Source organism: Oryzias latipes, chromosome 17 (assembly GCF_002234675.1).
Source record: "Oryzias latipes chromosome 17, ASM223467v1".
NCBI classification, from domain to species: Eukaryota; Metazoa; Chordata; class Actinopteri; order Beloniformes; family Adrianichthyidae; genus Oryzias; species Oryzias latipes.
Genome location: NC_019875.2, coordinates 17,530,460 through 17,547,395, shown reverse-complemented (window position 1 = coordinate 17,547,395; position 16,936 = coordinate 17,530,460). Strand labels below are relative to the sequence as shown.

The 16,936-nt window shown below is 38.9% G+C and overlaps 1 protein-coding gene across 3 annotated transcripts; it reads right to left on the bottom strand.

The window, feature by feature from the left end:
• Positions 1–86: 86 nt before the first annotated feature.
• LOC101163204 (1-phosphatidylinositol 4,5-bisphosphate phosphodiesterase delta-1) lies at positions 87–14,149 on the bottom strand. 3 transcript variants are annotated; one of them, XM_004079027.4, is made up of 15 exons: positions 13,922–14,149; positions 9,234–9,392; positions 8,593–8,821; positions 7,215–7,344; positions 6,629–6,857; positions 5,148–5,349; positions 4,915–5,059; positions 3,509–3,661; positions 3,285–3,434; positions 3,056–3,203; positions 2,824–2,940; positions 2,115–2,293; positions 1,899–2,031; positions 1,527–1,676; positions 87–1,414 (listed from the first exon to the last, which is right to left on the bottom strand). In XM_004079027.4, the coding sequence occupies exons 1-15, from the start codon at positions 13,953–13,955 to the stop codon at positions 1,326–1,328; spliced, it is 2,247 nt and encodes a 748-aa protein (XP_004079075.1). In that variant the 5' UTR covers positions 13,956–14,149; the 3' UTR covers positions 87–1,325. The 3 variants fall into 3 exon arrangements, with proteins under 3 accessions (XP_004079075.1, XP_023821131.1, XP_023821132.1); XM_023965363.1 differs by lacking the exon at positions 13,922–14,149 and adding an exon at positions 9,524–9,860; XM_023965364.1 differs by lacking the exon at positions 13,922–14,149 and adding an exon at positions 9,524–9,611 and having other exon boundaries at positions 9,234–9,409.
• Between the last annotated feature and the right edge of the window lie 2,787 nt (positions 14,150–16,936).

Genomic DNA, 16,936 nt, shown 5'->3' with positions numbered 1-16,936 from the left:
GGGTCATCTAAGATAGCACAATGGTTAAGGTAACTCAGAGTCAGGAAAATAAAATAAGATTCACTTCTCTGAATTATTGTTTTTTCAGCAGTTTTATTGTGGAAAATGGTGGGCGGGCAAGATGACAAACATGGAAAAAAAGGTGAATTGGTTATAAATAATGTAAGTCATGAAACTGGTATTTTTCTGAAGAAGAAAAAAACTTGAATTAAAAAAAAAAGGAGTAAAGGATGAGCAGAAATGTGAGCTTGTCAGTATTTTTGGCTTCTGCCACTTTTAATTTAAAAAAAATGTATTTTGAGCTTTTGAACCTTAAGCTAAAAAGATTAACCTTTAAAACACCAATTTTCTGGATGGCATCTCTTTTAAGATCATTTCACAAGATGCCATCTCACCTTATAACAATTTTTTTTTCTAATAAAATTGAATGTTTTCCAGCTAATTTAGGTTTTAATTTAGCAGTTTAATCTTTAATTACCCACTGTAATATTAATTTTTTAAATATTTCTTGGCTCACATGTTTGTCATTTCATATTCATTTTTCATACTATAAAAAATGTCTTCAAATGCAGCAATTTTCAGTAAAGTGTTGTTATGAATGAATAAAATATGGTTTAGAAATGTGTTTATCGAGCAAGTTAAATTTCCAGTCAACACTTCAGTTTCCTTAATCTAGCACAAAAGTTATTTAAAACATTTTTCTTGTATTGAAAATAAGTTTTTGCATTCAAAGTGCAGAAATTTCTCTCTTCATAGTGAGCTAGATGTTCATTGATGAATGGTTTGAGTGGCAAACCTTTAGTCAACAAATCAAATTCAGTTCCTGCTTGAGCGACACAAAGGAAACCGTGGTTTCAAAAGAACTTCAGTCACAACAATAGAGCTGCAGAATAATGAGGTGGAGGGAGAAGAAAAAAAAGCATTAGAGACACATTTAGGATTCAGGTCTTTAGTGTCTGATTTTGATTTACACAAAATCCATTAAGATGATACTGTAATATGAAAAATATAACACAGAACTAATAAATGAGTAAATTAAAAAGACCATTTAACTAAAAAAAAAATTCAATTTTTTGACCAAATTTTGGGGGAAAAGGCTAAAAGTTTCACTTTTTTAAACGGAACAATTTCACTATAAGAAGAGCCCCCATCTATGATGTCTAAAATCGCAATGCTACGTGTTAAGAATCTGACTTTGCTGTAGTTAAAGACTAAACGAATCTAGCCAATAAGTTAAAAGCAGGCTAAAAGTTGGGAAACAATCTCGTAAAATAATTAAAACATGTAAAATAGGTCCTATGGAAAAACAAGCTGCTGGCATCTCATTAAGCATTGAGGACCATGATGTGTACAAAGAGTCCCGCTGAGGGGAGGAGGTCTCCGTTCCTGTTGAGCAGAGGCATATTTCTGTACCCTGTGGAGGCACAAGGGGGCAGCAGTGAGTCATCAGCAGAGAGGAACAGAAGGTCTTCAATCCACGTGGCCAAACACGCTGCTGGTACATTTATCAATTTGAGCAAACTCACCCATTTTTAGGCTGGTGAACGGCAGAGTGTACTGCGCGACAAACTCGTTACTGGATGCAGAGTCGTAGTCCTCGATGACGAAGCGGACCAGCGCCAGCTCTGGTACAGACACGCCAAACTGGAAGCTTTCGTTCCACGAGGGGTTGAAGCCTGAAACAGAAGTTACCGTCAGCAGTGCGACTCCATTGTCTGACGGTGTGCGTCACTGACTTTTAATGTTCTGTGCATTCCAGGAGTTACCTGGTGATGTTTTAACAAGGGTTTTCTGTTCTGTGTGCATTTTTTGCAGCTCAAAACAAGTATGCAGAAATGTTAACTCAGTAACTGCTGCTAAATCCCAAATTTCCCAGACATATAATGGTAAAAAAGTACCGTTGTTTTCAATAGCTGTGGTTTCCTTCACTGCCATGTCATCAGGCACTCCGTAAATCTCCACTTTAACCAGCGGGTCCACAATGGAGGATTTCTTTTGGTTCACTTTGGGGAGCTGCTGAGCCGATATGACCTGGTGACAGTGGGAGGGGGGGCATTGCCGTGACCATGACTGCGCTAACAGATGGCGCTTTTTCCCTCCCTGGGTAAACTCACCATGACGTGCAGAGTCTTGGGCTGACGCCAGTCCCCGGGGGTCGGGGTGTTGGGGTCAAACTCTGAGGAGGGGTCCCTCATGAAGGCTGGCTTCAGGATGTATCCACTCTTGCCATTGACAAGGAACCTACCCTGGTTTATGTCCATCTCTGAGCAGCTTGTTTGGAAGTTCAAGGCAACTTAAAAAACAATAAGAAAAACACTAAAAAAAAAAAGTAAAACCAGCGACGCACCTTCAACGGACAAGCGTTTTGTAAGTAGAGCCCGAAAATGGTCGCAAAAGTTTGGGTAGCGAAACGTGAACAGAAGTGTTGAACGTGGAAACCCAAAGCGTACATTCACATAGACTTTTCATTGGAAGTGGTCGCTTGAACGTGCGTTGCCAAGGGTGGTGTGAACATACCCTAGCGCAGAAGGAAGTAAAAATACTGAGCAAAAAAAGCAGCCAAATCATGAGATTCTTTCACTCATTACATTGATGAGTGTTACTCCACTACACTTTGTTCACAACCAAGACATTTTTCGTCTTTTTCCACTCAAAAGGCAACATTAGCATAGCCAAGTAGTCCATTTGCCCTGAATCGCATCAACATTCCTTTGCAAGTGAACCGTGAAGTTTCCTAGATTAGCTAATCAAAGGAAGTACAGCATCTGAAACTGGTGTGGACCAAACAGCTCAGTGTGAAAGCCCTCAAAGGCTTGTTTGTACCGATTTGGCAGCCAGCATTCCATAGAGGCACAGGGTTGTAGTTGGAGGAGTCGGTCCTAGAGCCTGCGGGGTAAACACGGCTCAGCTTTTCCACATTGTGATGGATGTAGGCATTTGCTAAAGAAAAAACAAAAAAGGAAACATCAATGGTATTTAGCCTCTGAATGAATGTTTCGGACAGCCTACGCAAGGCTGCACCATTAAAGACACTTTAACCGAAGGTCTTCCTCACCAGACTCCTTTGCCAGCTTCATGGCCTTTCCCTCCTTAAAGGACGACATCTCATAGAAGCTGAGGTTTTTCTGGGCGTCCTCAAAGCCATTGAAGTGTACGCTCTTGCAGTAGATCACCATGTCAGACAGCTCTTTCGCCAGCTTCAACTTTTAAAAAAGGCAGAGAAAAACAAGTTGGATATCCTTACTGTGCTCGTTTGAAAATACCCCCATAAAAATCTTGGCTACCTTGCTCTTCTTCTTTTGCTCTTCATCGGTTTCATCACTTGACTCCTCCTCCTCAGTCACGTCAGTGTCATCTCCTGCAGCCTCGCTGGTGAAGTTTGCCTCCAGTTTGTTCAGTCGCTTCCCTTTGATCAAAAACTTCCCTTTGAGCTCCTGGTGGAGAAGTGCAGGATGTTAAGGAGAAGGCTTCATCAGAGTTACCTCTAGGGGTTTTCAAAGGCACCAACCTCAGGAGATGGGAAATTGGTGGGCATGCCGTCACCCAGGGGAGCGGTGACGAGTGCGCTCCCCAGCATGGAGCTGAGGTGGCGGGCCATGACCGCCTGCTGCTCCACGCTGCAGTGGTTCTCCAGGGAGAGGATAACCGGATAATTGGACGTCTGATGGATTACCCAAACAGAAGATACAAAAGCTGTTTTGTTGAAGAGAGATTCAGGATCACAACTATTGGTTGCATAAGAGAACTGGACTGAGTTACTCCTCCCCCTTGGTGTTCCAAACAGGAAGTGGCTACTGGTTTCGAGAAGGCAAAATGCCATCAACTTCCATTGACAAATAAACAGCTATTACACTGTCATTGTATTTGTCATTTTAATATGTTCTTGCTAATCCTTTCTTTTCTTCATGATTTTGTTCGGTACACTGCAACAGACTGGCGACCTGTCCAGGGTGTCCCTTGCCTTCGCCCACAAGTGGCCAGGATAGGCTCCGGCAGCCCAGTGATCCCGACAGAGAATAAACGTTAGAAGATGAATGAATGAATTGTTCGGTACTGTAAATTATAAACTAGCCAATCGGATGCCTCAAAGAATATTGTGTCTCACGCCGAACGCTTAAAATGTTCATTACATTTCGAGTGGTAGTGGTGTGGACTTTAAACAAGCACACCACTGATTTGAGAGTGTTTGTCATGCCATGTTCCCACTGGGCATGCAACACGCTAAAAGCCTGTTCTTTTAAGCATGTTTAGCATATGGACTGATGCAAGCGCATGTCCACCACATTCAGTTGGAAGAGGCTTAATGTGAAGTGTCAAAGCGGTGCATTTCTCACGAGTCTCGCCTCAGCATTTTTCTTTCACAGCTATATTCTGAAATATGAAAGACTTGGTGTCATAATTCCAGCCGGGTCCAAACCACAATTATTCATTTCTCTTCCATGAGCCTTTTTGCAAACTGCTGGCCCTCCGTGAATTAAAAAGGATCTGTACATCACTACCAAATTCGAGTCCTTGATTGGTGAAAGTTCAACCTGGCTTAATTTTCAACACCTGTTAAATGGCCATGTGTTTTGTTTTGTATGTAGAGCCTGAAAAATGTTCTTGAAAGCTGTGCATGAACCCGAAGGCTTTGAAAGCGGAAGGCCAAAACGCACATTTACATACACTTAATTAAAAGTGGTCGCTTGAACATGCGTTGCTAAGGGCGCTGTGAATGTAGATTCATAGAAACGTTGACTGATTTAGATCAATCAGTGCTTACCAATGATTTCTGGTTCCAACATGGTGGTGACCATATTGGGGAAAAATGGCGACTTCATTTAGTTGGAGCCTGAAATAAGCCGTTTTCTATGGGTGATGTCACACTCAGTCCAGTTCCTCATATGCAGTCACCGATCACGGCTCAGCACAGACCTTAAACGCATACTCCTTGATGGCTTGGATTGCATCTTTGAAGAGGATTTTTGAGGTGAGTGTGTAACCATGGTAGATCACAGGCTCGTCGTCCGAGCCGTCCCAGCAGTCCAACTCCACACAGCGGCAGCTCTTCATCAAAGCCCTGACCAATTCACAACCATCGTTCATGAGCGAATCTACACACCGACAAACTGGCAGGTTATGTAAAAATCTGCGGGGGAATTTAACACCTGATGTAAGCCTCCGTGCTGCTGGGCCCTTTCAGCTGATCCTCCAAGAGGTAGGTGTTGTGTGAGGAGGAGATGAAGTAGTGGCTAAGCGGCTGCTGCATGTCCTGGTACAGCTCCTTGTGCTCCTGGTTGAGGATCATGATTTCGGGGCATTGCATGTACATAAGGAAGCCATCCTTGGACAGCAGTTTCTTCTGCTTGACTGGGACATAAAGACAAAAAGAAGAGAGGGAGTTCTTTTAAATGCAAGTTCAAGCAAGCCAGCAAGCAAAAAAAAAACCTGCTAAAACTTTTAGCAACACATTTAAAGAAACCAAACCAAGTTTATTCGGGAAAAAACTATGGAAACTGACAAATACAGATGAAAAGCATTTTTTAACCCCTTATTTTGAAAGTGATGTAGCTTTTCCAATAAAAATGTTCTATTGAAGCCATTATCAAATCATTGTTTACATTTTATTTATGCATTTCATTTAAAATTGCTCCTCTCTTTGAGCAGAAAGAAAACATTAAATTGAGCATACTTACAAATAAATTGTTGATTTATTTTATTCTCTTATGCAAATTTAAAAAAGAATCAGGAACTTAAAAAAAAAAAAACTATCCACTAATTTCTAAATCACTTTAAGTTACAGATTTTGATGTTTATTTAAATTGTAGAATTTCAGATTCTCAGTCATCATAATTATTTGAATTTTTTCAATTCCCTTATAGCCCGACCATAATGATACAATACCAAGTCTTTCATATATCAGAATAGAGCTGTGAAAGAAAAAGCCTGGAGCAAGCGTCAACAGATTTGCACCATTTCGACGTGTTGTACCAACCCTCTTCCAACTGTAGGTGTCTAATAGGCACAAGTAAACTTTAGAAAAGAGTAGCCCCTCCCTGCTTGTCCAGTGTGAACACTATAGGCTAAATGTGCGTTCAAGAACTCAAGTTACATACCTGGTGTGTCCGTAGTTTAAGACTTTAAAAGCTTCTAAACTAACATAATGAATCTGTTTAACCATGAAAGCTTAAATTAATCCACATTTTCAGTTTCATAGGTGTTAATAATCCACTAAAATGTGCATAACTACTGGGTTATTGAAGATGTATTACCTAAAACAAATGTGACTATTTCAGAGAGCAAAAAACCTTACAAATAAAATTGGTTCCCAACTCAAAAGACCCACATTCCTTCAAGGCAGATAAATAACAATTAAAAAAAGGAAAATCGTAAAAGGAACCCATATCTGAAAAAAATTAATTAACCTTTGAAAGAATTATTTGGTAACGACATAAAACGTATTTTGCAAAAATTAAAAGAAAACTGAACCAACAGACTGTCACCATCATCCAGGAGAACATCTTTGTATGAAAACAAAAAAAAAAAACTCCAACATTATGATGATTTAATTTCTGTTTTCAAGAAAGAAAATTTTAGATTGACTTGTGGTCTGTGATCCCCGCACTGCAAAACCCCAAAAGACGCTGACCTTGCTCATCGGGCTCATACTTGTCGATGATGCTGTGTGCATCAGCCAGAGAGGCCCTTTCTCTCTGCTCCTTCATCAGGAACTCTACCAGGTTGTGAGCGCTCATGAAGCCCGTGGTTTTAGCGTACTCTTGGTAGATCACGTCAATCTCCACCCGCTGGCTCAGCAAATCGTACAGCTCTTTGATCTCCTGCCCAGACAGGTATCCAGACTTCGATTTGTCGCAATTCTAGATTATGGGGGAGAAGAATTCAAACAAGAAAAAAAAATGTTAAAGATAAATTATAAGCCACCTGTCTTTTGAGAGAGCAGAATTTTCACATCTGACCTGCAGCAGGACAAAAGAGGAATTCCAACAGCAAAAATACTGCAAGCTAATGAAAAGCAGCTCCAGTATTAGACAAAAACCCTTCGTGATTCTAATCAGAAATGTTTATGCAGCAGAAATACCAAAAACTTGGGAACATTTTGTTTTCCTCCAGTTCAAGTAGAAGAAAATATGATCTGGGACATCACTACAGAAGTAAAATAAAAAAAATAAAAACAACACAGCAGCATCTTCAGAAGACGTCTATGTCTGCTTCACCTGGAAGAGCACTTCAGCATAAGAATCGTCCATCTCAATGTTGATCAGACGCAGGAACCTCTTGACCTCTGACAGATTCAACTTTTCATCCTTGTCTTTATCCGCCTTTTTCAGGCAGTTGAAGATCCAGCTGGGAAGTTTCTCATGTAAGGCAAAGCACGATTCCTAAAATGGGTAAATGCAATCTGGAGTCTGGGACCAATCATTGGGGTTTTTAGCTGAAATATAAGAATATTTATTTGGCATTTACATCATTTTATCTATTCATACCATTGACAGTATAAGAACACTGGACCAAGTGAGTGTGACGTAAAACAGATTAATAAAATAGATTTAGAAGATTAAAGTTGGAAATTTGTGAGAAAAAAATATGTAATTTTACAAGAATAAAAGTTGGAAATTTTAGAAAAAAGTCGTAGTTTTACTAGAATAAAGTCAGGAAATTTATTTTTACAAAGTTGTAATTTTTTGAGAATAAAGTCAGAAATTTATGAGGAAAAAGATCATAGTTATACGAGAATGAAGTCAGAAATTTATGAAAAAAAGGTTGTAGTTTTAAAAGAGTAAATTCTTAAATTTGAAAAAATATATATAATTTTACAAGAAAAAAGTCGGAAATTTATGAGAAAAAAAGTTTTAATTTTACTACAATAAAGTCAGGAAATTTATTTTTTAAAAGTTGTAATTTTATGAGAATAAAGTCATAAATTTTTAAGAAAAAAGTCCTAATACAGTAAAGTCAAATTTATTTTTAAAAAGTTGTAATTTTGCTAGAATTAAGTCAAAAATCTATGGCGGAAAATGGTTGTAGTTTTACGAGAGTAAGTCCTGAAATTTATGAGAAAAAAAATTGTAATTTTACGAGAAAAAAGTTAGAAATTTATGAGAAAAAAGTTCTAATTTTACTACAATAAAGTCAAATTTATTTTTGAAAAGTTGTGATTTTACGTTGGCTGTGTAAGCCTCCCTCCCCAAACTTTTTTTTTTGAAGATTGCAAATTGATTGCAAAGATGTAAATCCTTGCGTTATAATAAAACAATAGTGATTTGGTAAGATAGTATTTCCTTATTTGTGAAACCACTGCTGAAGTAAATCCTAACAATGTGTTCTACGTCGCAGAAACACAGTATTGGTTCTTTTTTTGTTGTCATTTCTCTTTTTTTTTAGTCAACAGACTTTTGCCTCATAAATGTATGGCTTTAATCTTGTAAATTCCCAACATAATTTATAAAATTATAATCCCTGTATAATAAATGTGTGTGTTTGAAGGCCATTGCTTTCAGTTTTTAAATCGATTTTTTTTCCATCTAAAGCACTTTGTGCTACACGTGTATGAAAAGCACTTTATGAATAAAGTTTGATTTGATTCAAGGATACTGCTCCCTGGTTTCCTGCCGGCTGAGGTTGTTCACGTTAGACAGGAGTTTCTCCAGACCCCTGACCCACTGCTTGGCCTCCTCGTGTGAGCTGGCGACGAGGTCCAGGTTCTTGCGGCGGCTCTTGAAGACGATGGAGAAGCAGCGGCTTTCCAGCTGCTCCTCTGTGTTCTTCTTTAGGCCCTCCGACTGTCGCCCTATCCTCACCGACGAGATGTCATCGATAGGAACTGAAACCAAAAAGCCCAAATATTAATTATGCACAGCGTGTATTCAGTTCAATAATGACTTCATTGCAGGAGGATGGTAATGTGGTCCTGTCAGACATCAATAGTGTGATCGTACTTTGCTTAGATGAAAATCAGGGGGGAAATTGAAAAGTGTAACTCCCCATCTTTAAAAAAAAAAAAAATAATAAATAAAATAGAAAATCAGGATTTAAAAAAACACGCCCACACAACCTCTCCAGAGATAACAGAGATAACAGTGAGGGCATAAGGACTGCAGTGTGACAGCCCCTCCACTTTTACGACCCAGAACTAATGCCAAGATATCAGGCTGAGGTGTGTCAACAAGGAAAAGACTCATATGCACTTTCCAAGTCCTCCAAAGTCTGAGGCGAAGACGGCTCCAAACACTTACAGGTCTGATGGGACTTGAAGAGTTTATCGGATTTGCGATACATGGTCTTGCAATCTTCTTGCAGTTGGAGAAAGCGGGTCTTCTTCCAGGATCGGGACCGGACCTTGAGGAGATCTCCGCCTTGCAGGAGGAACTGGAGGTCCGGGTCACCTTCCAAACCTTTGGAGAGGGAGAAACTTGACACAAGCCCAAACTTCATGGATTCATTTTATCTCAGACAACAGAGAAGTCACGAGATGTGGTGTAATCTGACCCCGGTTGACCCGTCAGCCCCGGCGCGTGCGGCATACCTAGCAGCTTCACGTTCGTTTGGATCACTTTCTGGCTCCTGGCATGTTGGAATAACTCCTGAGACCTGCTGAGCTCAGATTGTCTCCGCACACACGCCATCACCCCGTTTAAGGGCGTGGAGCCTCCCCAGAGTTCACTTTACCTCCGCTCCGACTTCCCCATTCAACGTCAGCAAGGAGGTGGGCGTTAACACGTTTCCCTTCTTTATTAATAAAAAATAAATAAAAAGAAACGTCGGGATCAGGAAGAATGCTCCAGTTTGATTAGAAACGCTCCGGGGAGGTTTGCAATAAATCCCGAGAAGAGGAAGTGAACAGCGCGGGGTTTGACGGCTGCTTTAACCCGAACATGTATATTTCAGAGCAAATGAGTCTGCTTAAATCACACAACGTTAAGAGGGGGCGTGGCTAAAATCTGAGCTTTCAACAACAAGGAGTAGAAACAATGAGTTATATCGCTAGAGGAGACACGCCCACTTGGGAAGCCTAGCCAACGGAGGCGGAGCGCGACGCCATCTTGGTGAGGTCGTCGGCGCCCACATGACAATGCTTCAATGCTTTCTATAGCGTTTGGTTAGTGGTGTATATATATATATATATATAGAAAGTACACACACACACATCATTTGTTGTTGTTATATGAGAAACGGTCAGCCTTAAAGCTCAAACTTTAATGAAAAATGCATAGTTGCAGGACTTCTTACAAATACAAAAAAACTATTATAAAGATTTTTTTAAAATAATTTCTAAACATTTAAATTAAATAAATAATTTTAATTATTTAGAAAAGCCGAAAGAGTAAGAAGAAGAAAAGCCCAACAATAAGTCATTAATAATAATAATAAATCAATAGTAAGTCAATAAATAATAATAACAATAAATAATAAGTCAACAAAAAGTCCAAAAGTTAACAACATATTTACCCTAAAAAAAATAAATAAATAAAAAACAATAGATTTACCCTACTGATTCATTTGAGTGATCAATTTTGGTGCAACACAGATGGTATGGTGCCAGGTTTCAAGCGAACAGTCTGGCCAGTCTTATCAAAATCTGGTTCCACAAAATGTTTGGAACATAGCCCGACTGTATTATTAGTTGGTAACTACAGTGATCCATCTGGGATAGCTCTGATGATAGCTAAGACCCATTTTTTCCCTTAACTCTGAATCCATTGGAAACCAGTAAGAAAAGTTAACTCACTGAGTCTATAATAGCCTAGTCCTAGTATACTGTATAAAGGTTAGGATTAACACAATAAAGTTTACATTTATGTCGACAGCAGCATCATGCATGTCAACATGTGCAACTATTAATGAAGCCCCTGCAGCTTTAAAAGAAAAAAATATATAGTATTTACCTGTCAAATGTTATGCCTTCCTCCTTCGCGGACTACTTTCTCCAATTTCGGCAGTTAAAACCCGCACAATGAACTGGCATTTTGCAAAAAAATTGTTCACATGCATGCACTGGAGCAGTGACTTGACCTCACCAAGATGGCGGGGCTCTCCTCCCATGAGGAACAACATCCTCTAGCGATATAACTCATTGAGTAGAAATTTTGCGGGTGTACGCCAGTGAGGAAAAGACGCAGACCCAAGTTTTCTGTTACTGTTTGTGATGACTCCTACACCTTTCTGCAATATAACACCCCCCCCCCCACACACACACACACACGGGAAAAAAATGAAAGCACATAATGTGGTTTTATATTAGATATTTTTTTATATGTTTTATATAGATATTTCCAAAATTACTCCATCTAGAAGTATTTATTTTAATAAATAAGGTTATAAACTAAAAAAAACAAGAGTACTCAAAAGAAACAGTGGTAAAAGTCTTATTATTTAACTATTTTATTAAGTGCAGAAATGATTTTTAGAAGTTTTATATTTCAAAATAATTCAAATAAAGAGTTTAAGAAGAATGTAGTCACACTTTATGTAGTTGAGTACGTTTAATAAAATAAAATAAAAAATGTGCACAAGTAAAACTTTGACTCCATTTTCCCCCAAAATGTACAAAAATTAATTTAGCCGAGTCAAAGCAGCTCATTTCTGCCCACATTTTCCTCAATGACAGTCTTCAAGAGTTTTTATGTAATTATGCTGATAGTCCCCCCCCCAAAAAAGATAAAATAGATTGCTTTATTCTAATCATACAAGGAGCGCAACAAAATCAAAAGGTAGCAATCATGTCAAGGTGCATTAGGAACTAAAAGAATAAAAGAAAATAAAAGCAATGCAAAAGCAGTATAAAAATGTGCTGAACCCTTGTGCTAGCCAAAACACTTTAACGTTGGGAGTGGGGTCATCTAGACCCACTAGACAGTGCGCTGAACCTTTTTTTCTTTAACGATTTGTGATCTTCACTGGTGTCCATGGATTACATGAAATCCTCTTCACATTTATCCACCTTTGTCATGGTAGAGATAACACGTCAACGTAAGGATCGGGTCATCTGGACCCCATAAGATAGCACAAGGGATTTATAAGCAAATGTCATGGCGTCTGGAATGCTTCATTTAGGGAGCCCGATGGGTTGAGTCTATTGCTATGAGTCATTCTAGTATAAGAAAATGCTAGCTGCTCAGTAATTACAGGTTACACTCAATGTGCTGACACAAGTCCTCAACTCTAATTATTTACAAAATAAAAGCCTTTTATTTTTGCTTTTTTTCATCTTTATGATCACATTCAACACATTTTTAGTTATTGTTTGCCATCAGTTTGGATTCTGATGTGCCACAGATTTATTTCTGCACCAACTACACCTTCAATAAAACCTCATATTTGAACTGACACCTCCCCACTTTTTTTTAATGTGAAATAAATTGAAAAGACAGTATAATCTTGTAATGTTTCAATACCCATAGGGGATTAACAAATGAAACCAAACCGTTCTGAAATTTTTAAAAACTAAAAATAAAAAATTATGAAAAAGTATTGTTGGTTAAGATCATACAAATAACCAAATACCATCATCACTGTGATTGACTTGCCTTGAAGTGTTCGTACCTGAGGCTTTGTTTTTTATATGTACTTTCGCATCTCCAAAGTAGTCTCTCTGGGTCTAATCTAATCTCCTTTTTGCCTGATAGGAAAAAAAAGGTATGTCACCCAACTTTTGCTAGCTGTCTGTTATACATTTGGAATAAATGCCAAAAAATGTACTAAAACACTGAACTAAATCAATCTAAATTTCAACTTATGTTGTTGAATTTTGAACAAAAAGACCCCATGTTTCTCAATAATGCTGGGATGTCAGTTGAAAAATGTGTTCAGTTGGATTTAAATACATACCTAAATGTTGATTGTTACAAACGAAAAAGTAATTTATTTTGGGAGGGGATTTTCTTTTGTCAAACAAAGGCATTTACTTCTTCAGCATTGGCTCCCTCTAGTGGTCAAGCCTCAGATAGCAGTGATTTACCTCAATATGGTGTTTCTTGAACGCTGAAGTTGGCTTCCGATTCACAGCTTCTGATTTGCTAGGGAACATTCCACTGCATTTTTCGCATTAAGATCACCTAGAACTAGGTCCACTTCAAAAACCACACGACCTGGACTGCTCAAACCTGCATTAAATTATGATTTTGATTGTAAAAAACAGTTTCTGTGTTGCAAAACGATCAACGGAGGAGAGAAGATATATGAACATCAGAGTAAGAGTTTGGGTGAAACTGAAATGGGAAAAGAAAACCATTAAAATATCAGGGTCCAAAAAGAGAGGTTATCTTACAAGTTGGTTTGGTCACATTTACTTTATGATAGGTTTATGTTTTTGTGGCTTTCCTGCTCGGAAGGTTTCACAAATCAGAAACTGTGTTTAATGTATTCTTTTGTATCTAAATCACAATTTAATCCAGGTTTGAGCAGTCCAGGTCCAGTGATTTTTAACAGGACCTAATTCTAGGGGATCTTATTGCGAAAAATGCAGTGGAAGGTTCCTTTAGTGCCCTCGCGAATCGGAAGCGAACTTCAGCGTCGTGTTACACGATAGGTGTGAGAGTCCAAAACCACCCTGAATGCTCAAAAGAGGGTCATGTTCCGCTATTCACCGCCTGCGGACAACACCCCTTGTAAAACACGGATAGTTTGTCAAACCTGGGATCGAGCGCGCTTTTGTTTTGGCAACATTTGTTTGTATTTGCAACAAACCAAACTTGATGGAAAGAGCCACACCTTTTTGTTTAATGTAATCTTGATGCAATTGTGATTTAAGTTAGTTATGTCCTCATTAGAGAAATGAAACTGTGATAGTTTAGATTAGAAGACAACATACTTGTTAAAAACTAAGAAACGGAAATGTCACTAGAGTTTTTTGTTCTCCTTAAGTGGTCACACCCAAAAGATGCAAAAAAAACGCGTTTCTTTTGCAGAATCAACACTTACTTACCTGTAAGTTTCTTTTCAATCCCATTAGTTTCCATGGCTGTCCCCTCTCGACAGGATTTCAAATGGAACCTTCTTTCCGAGCGACACGCGCGTCTCGAGAGGAAAAGCGGGGTTAACGCGTTCCTGCGGAGAGTAAAGGACAAGCAGAGCAAACAGGGGTGTGTTTCTCCTCAAGTCAGGGCGCGTGCACACCTGAAGGCTTTCAACACCGGTTTGACCAGCCTGCTGCTGAGCTGTTGTCATAACAGGTTACACCTTTGCAGGAGCCGGTGCCTACATGCGTGTTAATTATGACCCATCACGCGCTTCGTTGTGTTCTTTATTATTATTTGAACGTTTTAAACCCCTTTTCTGGGTAGGATTTGTGCATCTATAAGGGAAAATTGCGTGTTCATTCATTCATTCATTCGTTCATTCATTCATTCATTCATTCATTCATTCATTCATTCATTCATTCATTCATTCATTCATTCATTCATTCATAACATTTAGTCATATACTATATGTTTTTAAACTACACTGGAAGGAAATGTTCACTTAACAAGTTCAAAAATTTCTAAGACAATATGTAGACGTTACTGACTATCCCTGATCTAAAAAGTTCCTCCTTTAAAGAGGCTGATTATCTGTCAGCCTACAGATATTTACCCTGGGGACATGAGTCATCTGGAATTAGTTTTTTAATTCCCCCCCCCCCCCCCCCTTCCTGTTTCACCCAGAAGCACTGCAGTCTTTGGTAGCCCGGGGGGATCTCTTTCGTCTCAGCACTTTCCTTTCAGGCCTGGCTTATCACCAGCGCACTGTCAGCATGAGCACGGGTGAGCTTTAATGCAGATTTTTTTGGGGGGCCAGAGCTTCTGGGCCAACCCATAAAACCAGAGTTCTGAGAACCAGGCAAAAGATCAGAGGGCAGCAGGTTCACCTTCACAAGAATGTTGATTATTCGCATGATTGCACATAATACACTTTTAAAGTGTCAACATGGAACAGAGTATGGGCTAAAATCAGTCCAACATGCAACCTTTTTCTTATAATATGAACCCCCTGATTGATCCAGCAATCGCAACAGTTTCAAAGTATTTTGAATGAAATGAATCCAAAGTTTTTTTCAAAACCTTAAACTTACCTTAACCGGAAATTTATAAGTAGATATTTTCAGAGATATTTTTCATGCTGTGCTGTATTTGCCAGGAATCTGAGCTTTTAAAACATGCATCAGCAGGCCCAGCTATTTCCTTGCATACCAGTGAGTATTGCCATAGCTTTGCTGCTTGTCACTGACACAGCCTAGAATTTCAGTGAGATGCTTCACATAAGCAGGCTTTGCAATTCATTGCACCAGCCACACAAAAGAAGAATGCACTCACTGGCTCTCAAGTATCAAGTTGGTATCTGTACATTTTTTATAATTGAGAATACCTTGTGCAAATTCCAACATTAGTAGAATCCCCCTTAATTTTATCTAAAATATGTGTTTTCAACAAATATTAATCAGTAAAGAATGATATATTTCATTTGAAGTTTAGATTAATTTTATTGTCATAATTTCTCAATCAATTTGACAAAAAAGTAGTACCTTTATTCTGGTAAATTCCTCATACACCTTTAGTCATAGAGACAAAATTTGATGTCTTACAAGCAAAACATAAAACCTTTGAGAGAGAAAAATGAACGCATGAAAAGTTTTGGAATCTTGTCAAAACCAAAAAACTGCCTTTACTGTTATAGAAATATGAATAAGAATAGATAAGTAGTGTATAATGTGGAGGTAAAATCACAGTTTGTGCACCAAGAGGCTCTCAGTTTACATGTAAAATGGAGGATTTAGGTTCCAGGAAATCCATGTGACACTAGGATATAGCTTTAAAAAGAGGATGGATGGTTTAATAATAATAAAATAAAGGCACATCTATTCAAGATTTTATAATTATATACTTTTAAAAATACTTGTATAAACTTGTATTTTACTAAATAAAGGCATGATCTTGTTGATATGTTTGTATAGTCAGACATGTTGCTTCAAAGGATTCAAAGCATTCTTCAAGTTGTTTCCTTGTTAAAATCAATGCATTTAATAAATTAGCTTTACTTGAACTCTTATTATTATTAACAATGTTTTGGACAATGTTGAGACCAGCAATGTTGTGTGGTTTAAAGATAAAGACACTTGGAGGCCGATCCTCTGAAGATGTTGAGGTTCTCTTTGGAAATGGCCTGCACAGATAAGATCAGGACAGAGAACATCAGAGGAACAGTAGATGTTTGGAGATAAAACCAGTTTGAAACGGTTTGGGCATGTTACGAGAATGATCCGTTGATATTTTTGGTAAGAAAAACAATGCCGGGGGGGGTTTATCTGAAAGACCAAAGACAAAGTGTGGTGAAGATGAGGCTACTACTGATGGGGTGGAATAGTGGCACAAGATTCACCATGACAACCCTTGGGGGAAAAATAATCTAAAAAAGAAAAATAAAGATTTTTCTACATCAAATCACATTTTTAAAAGGGCAGAATTGTCAATTTTTATTAATTTATGACCAATATCTTTGAGCTCATCCGCACTGACGATCTGTGAACGAGATGTGCGTCAACAGTTCCAGAAGCAGAAGATCAGGAAGGCTCCAGGACCCGATGGAGTCTCTCCCTCCTGCCTGAAAGTCTGTGCTGACCAGCTAGCTCCCATCTTCACCAGGATCTTCAACAGCTCCCTGGAGATGTGTGTGGTACCTGCATGCCTCAAACTCTCCACCATCATTCCAGTCCCCAAGAAGTCCCCAGTCACAGGACTAAATGACTACAGACCAGTCGCCCTGACCTCGGTAGTCATGAAATCCTTCGAACGACTGGTGCTGAACCACCTGAAGGTCAACACAGAGCCTCTGCTAGACCCCCTGCAGTTTGCCTACAGAGCAAACAGGTCAGGGGACGACGCAGTCAACATGGCTCTCCACTACATCCTGCACCACCTGGACTCTGCAGACACCTACGCACGGGTCCTATTCGTGGACTATAGCT

Excerpts from the sequence above, each read along its gene's own strand:
- LOC101163204 (XM_023965363.1), bottom strand. The coding sequence starts at position 9,623 with ATGGCGTGTGTGCGGAGACAATCTGAGCTCAGCAGGTCTCAGGAGTTA. Across the intron at positions 8,822-9,233 it reads CTTCAAGTCCCATCAGACCT|TTCCTATCGATGACATCTCG; the intron begins GTAAGTGTTTGG and ends TTTTGGTTTCAG. Across the intron at positions 1,677-1,898 it reads CACAGCTATTGAAAACAACG|GCTTCAACCCCTCGTGGAAC; the intron begins GTACTTTTTTAC and ends CTTCTGTTTCAG.